General features: G+C 45.0%; 1 protein-coding gene and 1 long non-coding RNA gene across 11 annotated transcripts in view; one reads left to right on the top strand and one right to left on the bottom strand.

Moving 5' to 3' along the window:
• LOC132481961 (uncharacterized) overlaps positions 1 to 9,909 on the bottom strand; it is a 34,103-nt gene extending 24,194 nt beyond the window's left edge. The window contains exon 1 of the long non-coding RNA XR_009530848.1: positions 9,683 to 9,909. This is a non-coding gene — a long non-coding RNA (uncharacterized LOC132481961). The remainder of the gene's footprint in view (positions 1 to 9,682) is intronic.
• Positions 4,676 to 11,188, top strand: TCEAL1 (transcription elongation factor A like 1). Of its 10 annotated transcripts, none has more exons than XM_060086908.1 (3): positions 4,676 to 4,782; positions 9,706 to 9,779; positions 10,152 to 11,188. In XM_060086908.1, exons 2-3 carry the CDS (start codon positions 9,741 to 9,743, stop codon positions 10,641 to 10,643), a joined length of 531 nt encoding a protein of 176 aa, XP_059942891.1. In that variant the 5' UTR covers positions 4,676 to 4,782; positions 9,706 to 9,740; the 3' UTR covers positions 10,644 to 11,188. The 10 variants fall into 10 exon arrangements, with proteins under 10 accessions (XP_059942891.1, XP_059942896.1, XP_059942889.1 ...); XM_060086913.1 differs by having other exon boundaries at positions 4,677 to 4,782; positions 9,706 to 9,773; XM_060086906.1 differs by lacking the exon at positions 4,676 to 4,782 and adding an exon at positions 8,935 to 9,048.
• Positions 11,189 to 12,441: the final 1,253 nt, after the last annotated feature.

The following is a 12,441-nucleotide window of genomic DNA, read 5'->3' as shown; positions in this document are numbered from 1 at the left end:
TGCCACAACTACTGAGGGCCGCGTGCCTGGAGCCCGTGCTCCGCAACAGGAGAGGCCACCGCAGTGAGAAACCCGCGCACTGCAATGAAGAGTAGCCCCTGCTCGCCACAACTAGAGAAAGCCCGTGCGCAGCTGCGAAGACACAGTGCAGCCAAAAATAAAATAAATAAATTTATTTTTAAAAATCAAGTATATGATACAGCCACTATGGAGAACATTATGGAGGTTCCTTAAAAAAGTAAAAATAGGGGCTTCCCTGGTGGCGCAGTGATTGGGAGTCCGCCTGCTGATGCAGGGGACACGGGTTCGTGTCCTGGTCCGGGAGGATCCCACATGCTGCGGAGCGGCTGGGCCCGTGAGACACGGCCGCTGAGTCTGTGCGTCCGGAGCCTGTGCTCCGCAACAGGAGAGGCCACAGCAGTGAGAGGCCCGCATACCACCACCAAAAAAAAAAAAAAGAAGTAAAAATAGAACTACCATACAACACAGCAATGCCACTACTGGGCATATACCCTGAGAAAACCATAATTCAAAAAGTCATGTACCACAATGTTCATTGCTGCTCTATTTACAACAGCCAGGACATGGAATCGACCTAAGTGTCCATCAACAGGTGAATGGATAAAGATGTGGCACATATGTACAATGGAATATTACTCAGCCATAAAAAGAAACAAAATTGAGTTATTTGTAGTGAGGTGGATGGACCTAGAGACTGTCATACAGAGTGAAGTAAGTCAGAAAGAGAAAAACAAATACCGTATGCTAACACATATATATGGAATCTAAAAAAAAAAAAAAGGTTCTGAAGAACGTAGGGGCAGGACAGGAATAAAGATGCAAAAACAAACGTAGAGAATGCACTTGAGGACATGGGGAGGGGGAAGGGTAATCTGGGACAAAGTGAGAGAGTGGCATGGACATACATACACTACCAAATGTAAAATAGATAGCTAGTGGGAAGCAGCTGCATAGCACAGGGAGATCAGCTCAGTGCTTTGTGACCACTTAGAGGGGTGGGATAGGGAGGGTGGGAGGGAGGGAGATGCAAGAAGGAAGAGATATGGGGATATATGTAATCAGCTATGTATGTATAGCTGATTCACTTTGTTATAAAGCAGAAACTAACACACCATTGTAAAGCAATTATACTCCAAGAAAGATGTTAAAAAACAACAACAACAAAAAAAAAACAGAAAACAAAAATCAAGTATATATCTTATGTACTGGAAATAAACAATTAGAACTTGAAAAATTTTAATGCCATTTGCAATGGCATCAAAATGAGTGAAGTAAATAGGGATAAATTTTAGGAAATACCTGAAGACTTATACACTGAAAACTACAGTATATTGCTGTGAGTAATCATGGAAGACCTGAAAAATGACAAAGTATACCATGTTCATGTATCAGAGGACTCAATACTGTCAAAGTGGTAATTCTCCCCAGATCTGAATACTCAGTATAATTCCAATTAAGATCCCAGCTGGCTTTTATTTGTGTGTGAAAATCTACAGGCTGATCCTAAAATCTGTAAGGGAATGCACAATATCTGTAGCAGTCAAAACAATCTTGAAAAAGAAGAGATATGGGAACATATGTATATGTATAACTGATTCACTTTGTTATAAAGCAGAAACGAACACACCATTGTAAAGCAATTATACTCCAAGAAAGATGTTAAAAAACAACAACAACAAAAAAAAAACAGAAAACAAAAATCAAGTATATATCTTATGTACTGGAAATAAACAATTAGAACTTGAAAAATTTTAATGCCATTTGCAATGGCATCAAAATGAGTGAAGTAAATAGGGATAAATTTTAGGAAATACCTGAAGACTTATACACTGAAAACTACAGTATATTGCTGTGAGTAATCATGGAAGACCTGAAAAATGACAAAGTATACCATGTTCATGTATCAGAGGACTCAATACTGTCAAAGTGGTAATTCTCCCCAGATCTGAATACTCAGTATAATTCCAATTAAGATCCCAGCTGGCTTTTATTTGTGTGTGAAAATCTACAGGCTGATCCTAAAATCTGTAAGGGAATGCACAATATCTGTAGCAGTCAAAACAATCTTGAAAAAGAAGAGATATGGGAACATATGTATATGTATAACTGATTCACTTTGTTATAAAGCAGAAACGAACACACCATTGTAAAGCAATTATACTCCAATAAAGATTTAAAAAAAAGAATATCAGAGGACTGACAATAACTGACTTTGAGTCTTCCTATAAAGCTGTAGTAACCAAGACAGCATAGTATTGGCAAAAGGATGGGAGTGAAGATACGCAGTATGTGTGTCTGCCATTCTTGCTGTCCGGTTTGCATGTCGCATTCCCCGTGCCCCATGAGCACCAAATTCAAGTGGACCCTTGATGAATGGGTGCTTAGCAAGACTCAAAGCAAGAAAATGGCAATCTCCTTACTTCTATGATTGCTGATAGCCAGGAGAGGCCACCTTTTGGGTTCCACTCAGAACTTACTTCCAGGGACTTCCCTGGTGGTCCAGTGGTTGAGAGAATCTGCCTTCCAATGAAGGGGACGTGAATTCAATCCCTGGTTGGGAAACTAAGATCCCACATGCCACAGGGCAACTGTGCACCACAACTACTGAGAACGTGGGCCACAGGTGGAGAACCCATGTGCCACAACTACAGAGTCCACATGCTCTGGAGCCTTCACGCCACAACTACTGAGCCCGCATGCCACAACTAGAGAGAAGCCCGTGTGCTGCAACGAAGATCCCGCATGCCGCAACTGAGACCCAACGCAGCCAAAAATAAATATTAAAAAAAACAACTTACTTCCAACGCATAGTCACATTCCAAGAACCACAAATGACCAAGAAACCCAATCATATCCTTATTGACATGTATTACTTCCTTGAATTTGCCAGCCACTTACTGTGGGAAATGATGACAAAGAAGAGAAGATAGAACAACCCACAGTTCCAGTTCCATTCTATGTGTGGAGAATGTGCACGTGTGCACGTACCAAGAAGTAAAATAAAAACAGTTGAGGTGGATAGACCTAGAGTCTGTCATACAGAGTGAAGTAGGTCAGAAAGAGAAAGACAAATACCGTATGCTAACACATATATATGGAATTTAAGAAAAAAAAATGTCATGAAGAACCTGGGGGTAAGACAGGAATAAAGACACAGACCTACTTGAGAATGGACTTGAGGATATGGGGAGGGGGAAGGGTAAGCTGCGACAAAGCGAGAGAGAGGCATGGACATATATACACTACCAAACGTAAAGTAGATAGCTAGTGGGAAGCAGCCGCATAGCACAGGGAGATCAGCTCGGTGCTTTGTGACCGCCTGGAGGGGTGGGATGGGGAGGGTGGGAGGGAGGGAGATGCAAGAGGGAGGGGATATGGGAACAAGTGTATACACTGATTCACTTTGTTATAAAGCAGAAACTAATACACCATTGTGAAGCAACTGTACTCCAAGAAAGTTGTAAAAAATAAAAAAAAAATAAAAACAGTTGAGTCAGTTTTGTGCAGCATTCCACTGTTCTGGTAAGAAGTGAATACATATACAAAATATGAATTATGCAACTTTGGTGCTTCTGCATATGAGTAAAATGCTCTTATATTTGCATTTAAAACTGACATTGTACAATATAAAGATGGACTATATCATTTATGTTAATAGTTATAATTTTCAACTGTCCTTTACTTAGAACATTAAATAATAAATAGAAAGCACCATGTCAAGGTCAACATCAGTGGTCATAAATCACATTGATAGTATGCAGCTGTGATATCATGTGATGAAATGGCACTTTATCCTGTGATCTTCCTCCCCCACACCCATAACCCCAGTTTAACAAAGAGAAAAACACCAGACAAATCTCAGTGGACAGGCATTCTACACATACCTGCCTAGTACTCATAAAGCTCATCAAAATCAGTAAAAGTCTGGGAAACTGTCACAGCCAAGAGGAGCCTAAGGAGAAATGACAACTAAAAATATGTGGTATTCTGGATAGGATCCAGGAGTAGAAAAAGGGCATTACCTAAGAAAAAGGAAATTTGAATAAAGTAGACTTTAGTTAATGACAATGTGACAATACTGGTTCATTAACTACAACAAATAAGATGCTCCTGGGTACGGAGTATATGGGAATCCTCTATAGTATCTTCTCCGTTTCTTTGTAAATCAAAAACTGTTCTAAAAAATGAAGTCTGCTAAAAAAAAAAAAGTCAAAAGAGAGACCACAGAAAAAAGAAAAGCTTTATATGTTAGTACCTTTAATAGCACTTTTTCCCTTGCTTTTTGAACAAAGGGCTTTGCATTGTCATTTTACACTGGGCTCCGCAAATTATGTAGCCTACCCTGCCTCTGTCCCTACCTCTGTCACCCAGACTTCACACTAGAGTTGTTTTGGACCCTTTTGAGAGTCCCTGAGGCCAAGAGTGAGTAAGGCTGTGAGTATGCTGGGGCCCAGGAGGGAAGAGTTCTGTGCTCTGAGCTCATCTGGATTCTGGGAAAGGCAGCAGCAGCCAGTCTGGAGAGGCCCCCACTCAGGCCAAATGGTGTTCCTAAGAGAAGCCCCTTCTCACCTCACCGCGGTGGGCAGTGTGGAGTCAGAGCATCCTAGAGCTGCAAGGGACCTCGTTCACCACAGCCCCTGACCCCACGTTTTAGGGCGAAGGAGGAGGACACAAAGAGAGGCATGGAGAGGGGTAGAAGGCTCCCAGCCTCCAGAGCCCTCCATCCAGTGACAGCCTGAGTCCTGCCCAGCGCAGAGCCAGGTACTGCCTCCCTTCAGCCCAGGTCTGGACCAGCTTTCCCTGTCCCTGAGTGTTTCCCAGAAGCCTGAGTTGCCACCCCACCTTTCTTCAGAGTCCCTTGCTTGTTCCTCTGGGCATATGCAGGGTGTGTGTGTGTATTTGAGTGTGTGTGTGTGTGTGTGTGTGTGTCTGTCTGTCTGTCTAGGCTCAGTTAGGATGACGCCAGAAGCAGAAAAGAGGGGCTCTTGTCATTGCATTTCCCACTTGGCTATTTCCCCCAGGGCGGAGGTGGGGGAGGTGAGCCTGCTGCAGCCCCAGGCAGCAAGTCATGAGACCAAAGTACTGCCATGGGTGTCATTAGGAAAGAATGCAGAGGCAGTAGCAGCAGGGGGAGCCTCTGGGCTGGAGAGGGCAGAACTCCTCAACTCCAAGTCCAGACAGACGGGCCCTGCAAAGGGAAACCAGCCCTCCATGGGGTCTGGGGGCAGTGCTGGAGAGGCGCTCAGAGGGCAGGGGGACTCTGTATCTGCCACAGAAGTACAGCCTCACCAGGGAGCAGGAATCCCTGAACCAGAAACCCACTCTGGGCTTCCTCAGATCCCCCAGAGAAAGGCCACACCCCTGAAGACTGTTGTCATGGCAGCAGCTGCCAGGGCTGACTGCCTTCCCCCTTTGCCTGCATGGCTGCCCTGCCTGCCTTCTGGGACCTTCAGCTCCTGTTCCCTGAAAAGGCCTATGCTGCCCACCCTGGCTGCTTGTAAGCATGGCTGGAGCCCACTGCCCTGCAGCAGTTTTACAAAGTGGTTACAGTTTCAGTCTCTCATGCCACATTGCCAGGGTTTAGATCCCATGTCTGCTACTTACTATAATCTGTTTCCGTGCGAACAATTTGTAAGCTCTCAGAGTTTTAGGTATCTCACCTTTAAAATGGAGTTCCTTAGACTTAAACCTTCAAAGAACCCTAAATCAGCAGTATCAAATCAAATCCATGGGAAGGATTATTTCATTGTCACCACCCTCCCTCCCCCCACATGCAGCCAAGTAGCAGACCACATTCCCTTTGTACCAAATGGTTGTCACCGTGGCAGAACCCCCTTCACCTTATGCTCTGTTGATAGCCCTTTCTCTCAAGGGAATCTCAAATCAGCTGTTGTCAGGCAGAGACTTAGAGCCAATATGAAGGTATTGTCTTCATTCCTTCTTTCCGGTTCTAGTTCCTCATACCTCCCTTGTCAGACCCCCATGTTTACCAAATGCTCATCAAGGGTTAATTTATACTGGTTTGGGAGCTTTCAGAGGCAACTATGTCTTCTATCAGCAGCAGCAGAAGGTAATTCCACCCTGAGAAAGGAAAGGAGGGAGCTGGCCTGGCAGAGTGTACTCCTGGCTGCCACACCCAAAGGGAAAAGGAATTGTTTCATTTGGAGTCAGAGCTCTTTGCTGAAGATCTCCTCTAGATCTTTCCTGATCTTGCTGAATTTATCAACCAGTTTAGTACTAATGGTGTGCTGTAAATTAATATTTTGTTGCTAATGTACTGAACGACAGAATCTGAATACAAAGAATGAGGGAGTGAATCTAACAGACAACATTTAACCCAGAAAAATACAAGCTTCTGCACTTGGGTTAAAAGTAAACTGATTTACAGAAGTGCATTAACAGGGATTTGGGGATCTCAGTTGACTGCAACTTAAAGTGGATTCAACTGTGTTATATGGCATCCACAAAATCTACTACGATCTTAGGATGCATCTGTAGATGTATCGTGGCTATTCTAGAATGAAGGGTGTGGTAAGATCACTCCATGCTACCCCAGGAAGAATATCCAGTATTTTCAGACATTTACAAATTCAGGAGCATGTAGAATGGTGAGTGACTTTGAACAAACATATCACGTCAGAAGGAGCTGAAACAACTGGGGAGGCTCAACCTAAAAAAAACAGTCTTGGTGAGAACATAACTGTTTAAGGATTAAATGAGATAGTATATGAGATAGTGCTTAGTGCAATGCATGGCACATGGGCTCAATTAATGTTAATAATAAAAGAATGATAATTAGTAGTAGTATTAGTACTGTCATACTATTATTATTGTTACTAGCACTACTCCAGGTCCTTTACACATACTGACTCATTTATTCTTCTTACCGATCCTATGAGGTAGGTACTATTTTGTCTCCAATTTTGCAGATGGGAAGTAGAGTCACAGAAAAGTCAAGTATATTGCCCAGTGTATCTCACAGATGGGCAGGGGAAAGAACAAGAACATTAACTTTGGCAGCGTCAGGTTGTCAAGGGTAAAAGGCACTTTTGTTATTTTACACTTGCTTTGTAACACTCCAGAGGGCAGAACCAGGACCAATGTGCATAAACTACAGGGAGGCAGATTTCAGCTCAAAGGGGGAAAAAAAAACACTGAATGATTAGAACTGTCTGAAATTTCACTGGAGTATCTCTTAGGGTAGTGAGTCCTCCATCACAGGATGTGAGGAAAAAAAGGATAAAAATGAAGAATGAATAAATGGGGCTCCTCTTGGAAAGAAACCATACAAATGATGAAGCCAACCCTTGGTGAAAAGAATAAAGAAGGTATAGTGAAACTTGGTTTAAAAGACACATATCATTGAAAAATTGAAAGGTAAAACAGTTATGGAAAATATATAAAGGTGAACTAATATCTATCTGTCTTGCTGCTATCTCAACACAAAGTAAACTAGATGTTGGAGAAAAGTGACAAAAAGCTCCTAAAATGGGAAATTCCACGTATGAATTTCTGTTTGGAAACTTACTAGACAGCCCAGGGTCCTCACAGATCTGATGGTCACCTACCCTGAAAGTGTAAATTATAAGGAGAGGTATAGTCTGCTCTCTGGAAGCAAGGCCATCTGCATGATAAAGTAGCGTCCAGGCTGTGAGATGCAGGCATGAAGTTGAAGATCATAAAACACCATTAGATCCAAAAGTACATGCTTGTAATAACAACTGTGTTAGCATGATTTTTTTTTTTTTTTTTTTTTTTTTTTGCGGTACGCGGGCCTCTCACTATTGCGGCCTCTCCCATTGCAGAGCACAGGCTCCGGACGCGCAGGCCTAGCGGCCATGGCTCACGGGGCCAGCCGCTCCGCGGCATGTGGGGTCCTCACGGACCGGAGCACGAACCCGTGTCCCCTGCATCGGCAGGCGGACTCTCAACCACTGCGCCACCAGGGAAACCCAAGCATGATTTTTTTTTTTTTGCGGTGCGCGGGCCTCTCACTGTCGCGGCCTCTCCCGTTGCGGAGCACAGGCTCCAGACGCGCAGGCCCAGCGGCCACGGCTCACGGGCCCAGCCGCTCCGCGGCACGTGGGATCCTCCCGGACCGGGGCACGAACCCGCGTCCCCTGCATCGGCAGGCGGACTCTCAACCACTGCACCACCAGGGAAGCCCCCAAGCATGATTTTAATCCTGCTAATTTGTGTGTGCTCCAAAGAATTATTACATAGTTTAATATGAATGTCCTCTGTGCTGAATCTATCTTTTTGGGTATAGCAGTCCCAGGACCCAAATATTTGCAGATTTAATGAATTGATATAAATTTCCTCAACCAGAAACACCAGTAGATGGCTGGTTAAAGATTTAGATCCACAGCAAAATCTATTTATTCTATTATAAATAATAATTACTCAATAGTATATATATGGTACATATGTAATATAAATACATACATACATATCTAATGCCATGCTCTCCACCAAAAGTGCTCCCATTTCAGATAATAAATAAGTTTTCAAACTATTTGTACATAGATGCACAAATGTGTATTTTGATTTATGAAAATCAAAGTACTCAGTCTTTTTAGATTTATGTATTGATACTTCACAAACTTTACTCTTTCTAGAGCTCTAGAACTGAATGATTACCAATTTAGACTGGCTCTTCTACTTGTGATTTAGGTCTGGAGACTCAAAAAAAATCCTTAAGTCATGTAAAAGTGAAAGTTTATCTCCCATGAAAGTGACAAGAGATGAAAACCATGTTGATAGAGCCTAAACGGACATGATGGAGTTATGGATGTGGATTAAACCTGGAAGAGGTGGCATATGATAGTGACTCATTAAGGAGAAACAGTCAAATTTCAGTACAGGATCTGAACTGTAGGGGAAATAATGGGCCTTGGTAGCTGATGACAGGAGAATGAGGGAGAGAGGTGTTATCAGGGGAAGAGGCAGAGAGGAAGAGGCAATAACCCTCAAGACTGGATGCTGACCGCGTCTAGTAACCAGGAAAAGGCAAATATAAACAGAGAGGTGAGTGACGACGATGTCTGGTATGTTAGGGGGTCAGGAAATATCGGCTGGTTGCGGCAGCACCGCCGCCGGTCAAAGTGGTAACTGGGGATCTGAGCTTGGCGGTGACGCGCGGCCATCACGTGACCAGAGCCTGTGTCTGCCCAAGTCCCTCTCGTCCTGGTCCTTTTTCCCTGTCCAGACACCATCTTCCTATTGCCCTTTGGTCGAGGGGAAAAACAGAAGGAAGTAAGTCCCCTCCGCCCTCTTAAATCGGTGTAAGTGTCGGTGCTGCCCAGTAACTCTTGGGATTGGGATGGCACAGAGTTCAGGCCTTCCCCTGTGCCCAGCCCCGCCCCGCCCCCGCGTCCATATTTCAGTGCAGAAAATGGTGGTCTAGGGGGTGGCGTGGGGAGGTGAGTGGGCCCCCCCACGGGAAGGAAACACGGACACTTAGAAACAGCTTCTAAGTAGTCCTTCGCTTTCACTTCCCGCCTGGAAACAAATGGCGAGCATTGCGGGGTTGGCGGGGGTCGGGGGAGAACGAAGCTTTGCGATGGGGCGGGGGGGAGGAGAACACGGGGGGAGGCAGCTGGTGTCTGTAAAAGGGACGTGTGAGTCAGTCCTTCCCTCATCCCCTCTCCCCGCCCCCTACCCTGTCTTGTCGTCTGTCTGCAGCTCCGCAGGTCACAGCGGGGCACCTGGAGGAGAGGATGCCTAGGAGCCAGCCGCCGGGAGAGGTCCAGGTCGGGGTAGGGTTGGGCAGAGGGCCGGGATGGGGTGAGAGGGAGGGGGCTGGAGGGAGCCGGGTCCGCGGCACTGCCAGCCCGCCCCGCCCCGGCCCCAGCGGGAGAGGCCTCTGTGGCAAGGCCTGCCGGGAAAATGGTGGGCTTTCGGAAGGCGGGGGTGACAAGGTGTGTGTGGGGGGGCGGGGGGGAACAACCAGACGCGGCGGGGTCCCGGGGGCCGAAGAGCCCCTTGGCCAGCGTAGGTTGGAGTACCCGGGCCCAGGCTCAGGAAGAGGCAGGTATTGGAACCCATGGGCGGGGTTTGGGTCCAGACAGCGAGTATTCTGACTCGCCTTTGCCTTTCCTGTCTCCTGTGAATAACCGTGCTTAAAAAAGACCATCCTGAACATGGAAAAAGCCTGCCAAGAGCCCGAGGAGCAGCCACAGAGCCCGCCCAAGGCGGAGGAGGAGCGGCCTCCTGTGGAACACTCTCCCGAAAAGTCGTCTCCGGAGGAGCCGTCTTCAGAGGAGCAATCCTCGGAGGAGGACTTCTTTCCTGAGGAACTGCTTCCTGAGCTCCTTCCTGAGATGCTCGTGTCCGAGGAGCGCCCTCCTCAGGAACGCCTGTCTAGGAAGGACCTTTTTGAGGAGCGCCCTCCCATGGAGCAGCCTCCTTGCGGAGTGGGCAAACATAAGCTAGAAGAGGGAAGCTTTAAAGAAAGGCTGGCTCGCTCCCGCCCGCAATTTAGAGGGGACATACACGGCAGAAATTTAAGCAATGAGGAGATGATAAAGGTAGCAGAGGAGATGGAAGAGATGAAGCGAGTACGAAACAAATTGATGATCATGCATTGGAAGGCAAGGCGGAACCGTCCTTATCCTATTTAATGTGTTCGGCCTTTAATTCTGTTTTGCCTGGTATGAGTATTATCACCTGACCTTTGTTTGCTTTTTCTCATGTACCTTACCCCGTCTTCCTAATCTTAACTTTGCGTGGCTTTATTTGAGGTGTTTTGCCTGTAACTGGCATAAAATTGCCCCCCATCTGCAAGTCCCCCTCTTTCAATTATGTCTTCTCCATTTGCATGGAAAGATGTATATTATATATTGTGAAGTGAAAAAAGCAATTTTCAAAAAGTATATGTAGTATCCCCTTTTTGTAAAAAATGTATATTTATATATTAATATGCAAAGAAAAAACTGAAAGTATATACTTCAAAGGCTTAACAGTGGTTATCTGTGGTAAGATAACAGGTGATTTGTTTTTCATTTTTGCTGCATCTGAATTTCTCATTTTTTCAAGATGAACACATTTTACATGTGTTGCAAAAAAAACCCCAATATAATAGAAAAATTGTAAAGCAATTTAAAAATAATGTCAATCAGCTTATAAAGATCATGTGGCACTTAATAAATACTTGACAGAACTTAAATCCCATGTTTTATTTCTGAATCTCTTAGGCAGAAATGTGAACAAGGTACTGTACTCATATTTGTTTAAGGGTCATTCTTTTCCCATTTAAATAGGAATAGGACAATTTACAGGGCTTCTGAGGAACCAAATGAGGTAAAGGTCATGTGAGTTGTATTTTTTCCCCCTACTTGCACATGCTGGACCCCATCCCCTATAGATTCCCTTCAGATACTGGGGATAGTACCCAAAGGAGGTCTCGTTTGCACTCACAAATCCTGTGCGATTCCAGGTGAGTGCCACATTCCATTCCTGTCCTGCTATTCTCTTCCCTTAGATACCACCATGTCTGCTGGGTACAGCTGCCCCTTCTCCTGGGTCCTGCTCCTTTCATGGCCCCCATCACAGCTGAGGTGCCAGAGTCCTCCAGGTGCAAAGCTTTACTGATTGCTCTGGAGTCCCTGCTGGGCCAAAGCTGAACTGTGTCTCTTAACAGATATATGAAGGATGCCCCTCCTCTAGCTTTAATATTACACCTGTCCAGGTGGATACCACCCCAGTGCTGCTTAGACCTCTATGTCTTAAAGAATTCTTAGCAGAATAGTCTTTCCTATTTATTTTTTTCCCCAAAAGCCTCCCTTTTCTCCATTGGGCACAAACATGAGTTCACTGGGACCTGGGCTCGGAGATGAATATGTGAGCCAGACACAATGCTTTGTGCTCAAAATTGGAACCCCCTCCCAAATAATCTCCAAGGATAACTATGGTTTTAATTGCCCAACACTTGCTTACGGTGAGTTCTCTCCCAGGGGCTTTTGGCAGGCTTGCCTTACCAATTCATCTGACTTACTCAATATGTATAAGTTAAAGAGGAAATTAAGACCTAAGCTCAGGGACTTCCCTGGTGGTCTGCTGGGTAAGACCCCTTGCTCCCAATGCAGGGGGCCTGTGTTCAAACCCTGGTTGGGGAACTAGATCCCGTACACATGCCACAACTAAAGATCCCGCGTACGGCAACTAACACCAGGCACATCCAAAATAAACAAATATTAAAAAAATAAGGCAAGCTCAAACTAGGACATTTCCCTTCTGCCCCACCCCACATCAACAAGAAACATGCAAAAGTCATTAAAGCGTTTTATGTGTGTGTGTGTGTGTGTGTGTGTGTGTGTGTGTGTGTGTGTCTGTATCAGGTGTTATGATTTCTGTTAAACTCCTTTTTAAAAATCTAAGATTTGTAAGTAATTAAAGTACTATATATATGCATATACATAT

Source organism: Mesoplodon densirostris, chromosome X, assembly GCF_025265405.1.
Source record: "Mesoplodon densirostris isolate mMesDen1 chromosome X, mMesDen1 primary haplotype, whole genome shotgun sequence".
Taxonomy (NCBI): domain Eukaryota; kingdom Metazoa; phylum Chordata; class Mammalia; order Artiodactyla; family Ziphiidae; genus Mesoplodon; species Mesoplodon densirostris.
The sequence above is the reverse complement of the archived record's forward strand: the minus strand, read 5'-3'. Positions and strand labels throughout refer to the sequence as shown.

Excerpts from the sequence above, each read along its gene's own strand:
- TCEAL1 (XM_060086908.1), top strand. The coding sequence starts at position 9,741 with ATGCCTAGGAGCCAGCCGCCGGGAGAGGTCCAGGTCGGG. Across the intron at positions 9,780-10,151 it reads CGGGAGAGGTCCAGGTCGGG|ACCATCCTGAACATGGAAAA; the intron begins GTAGGGTTGGGC and ends TGCTTAAAAAAG.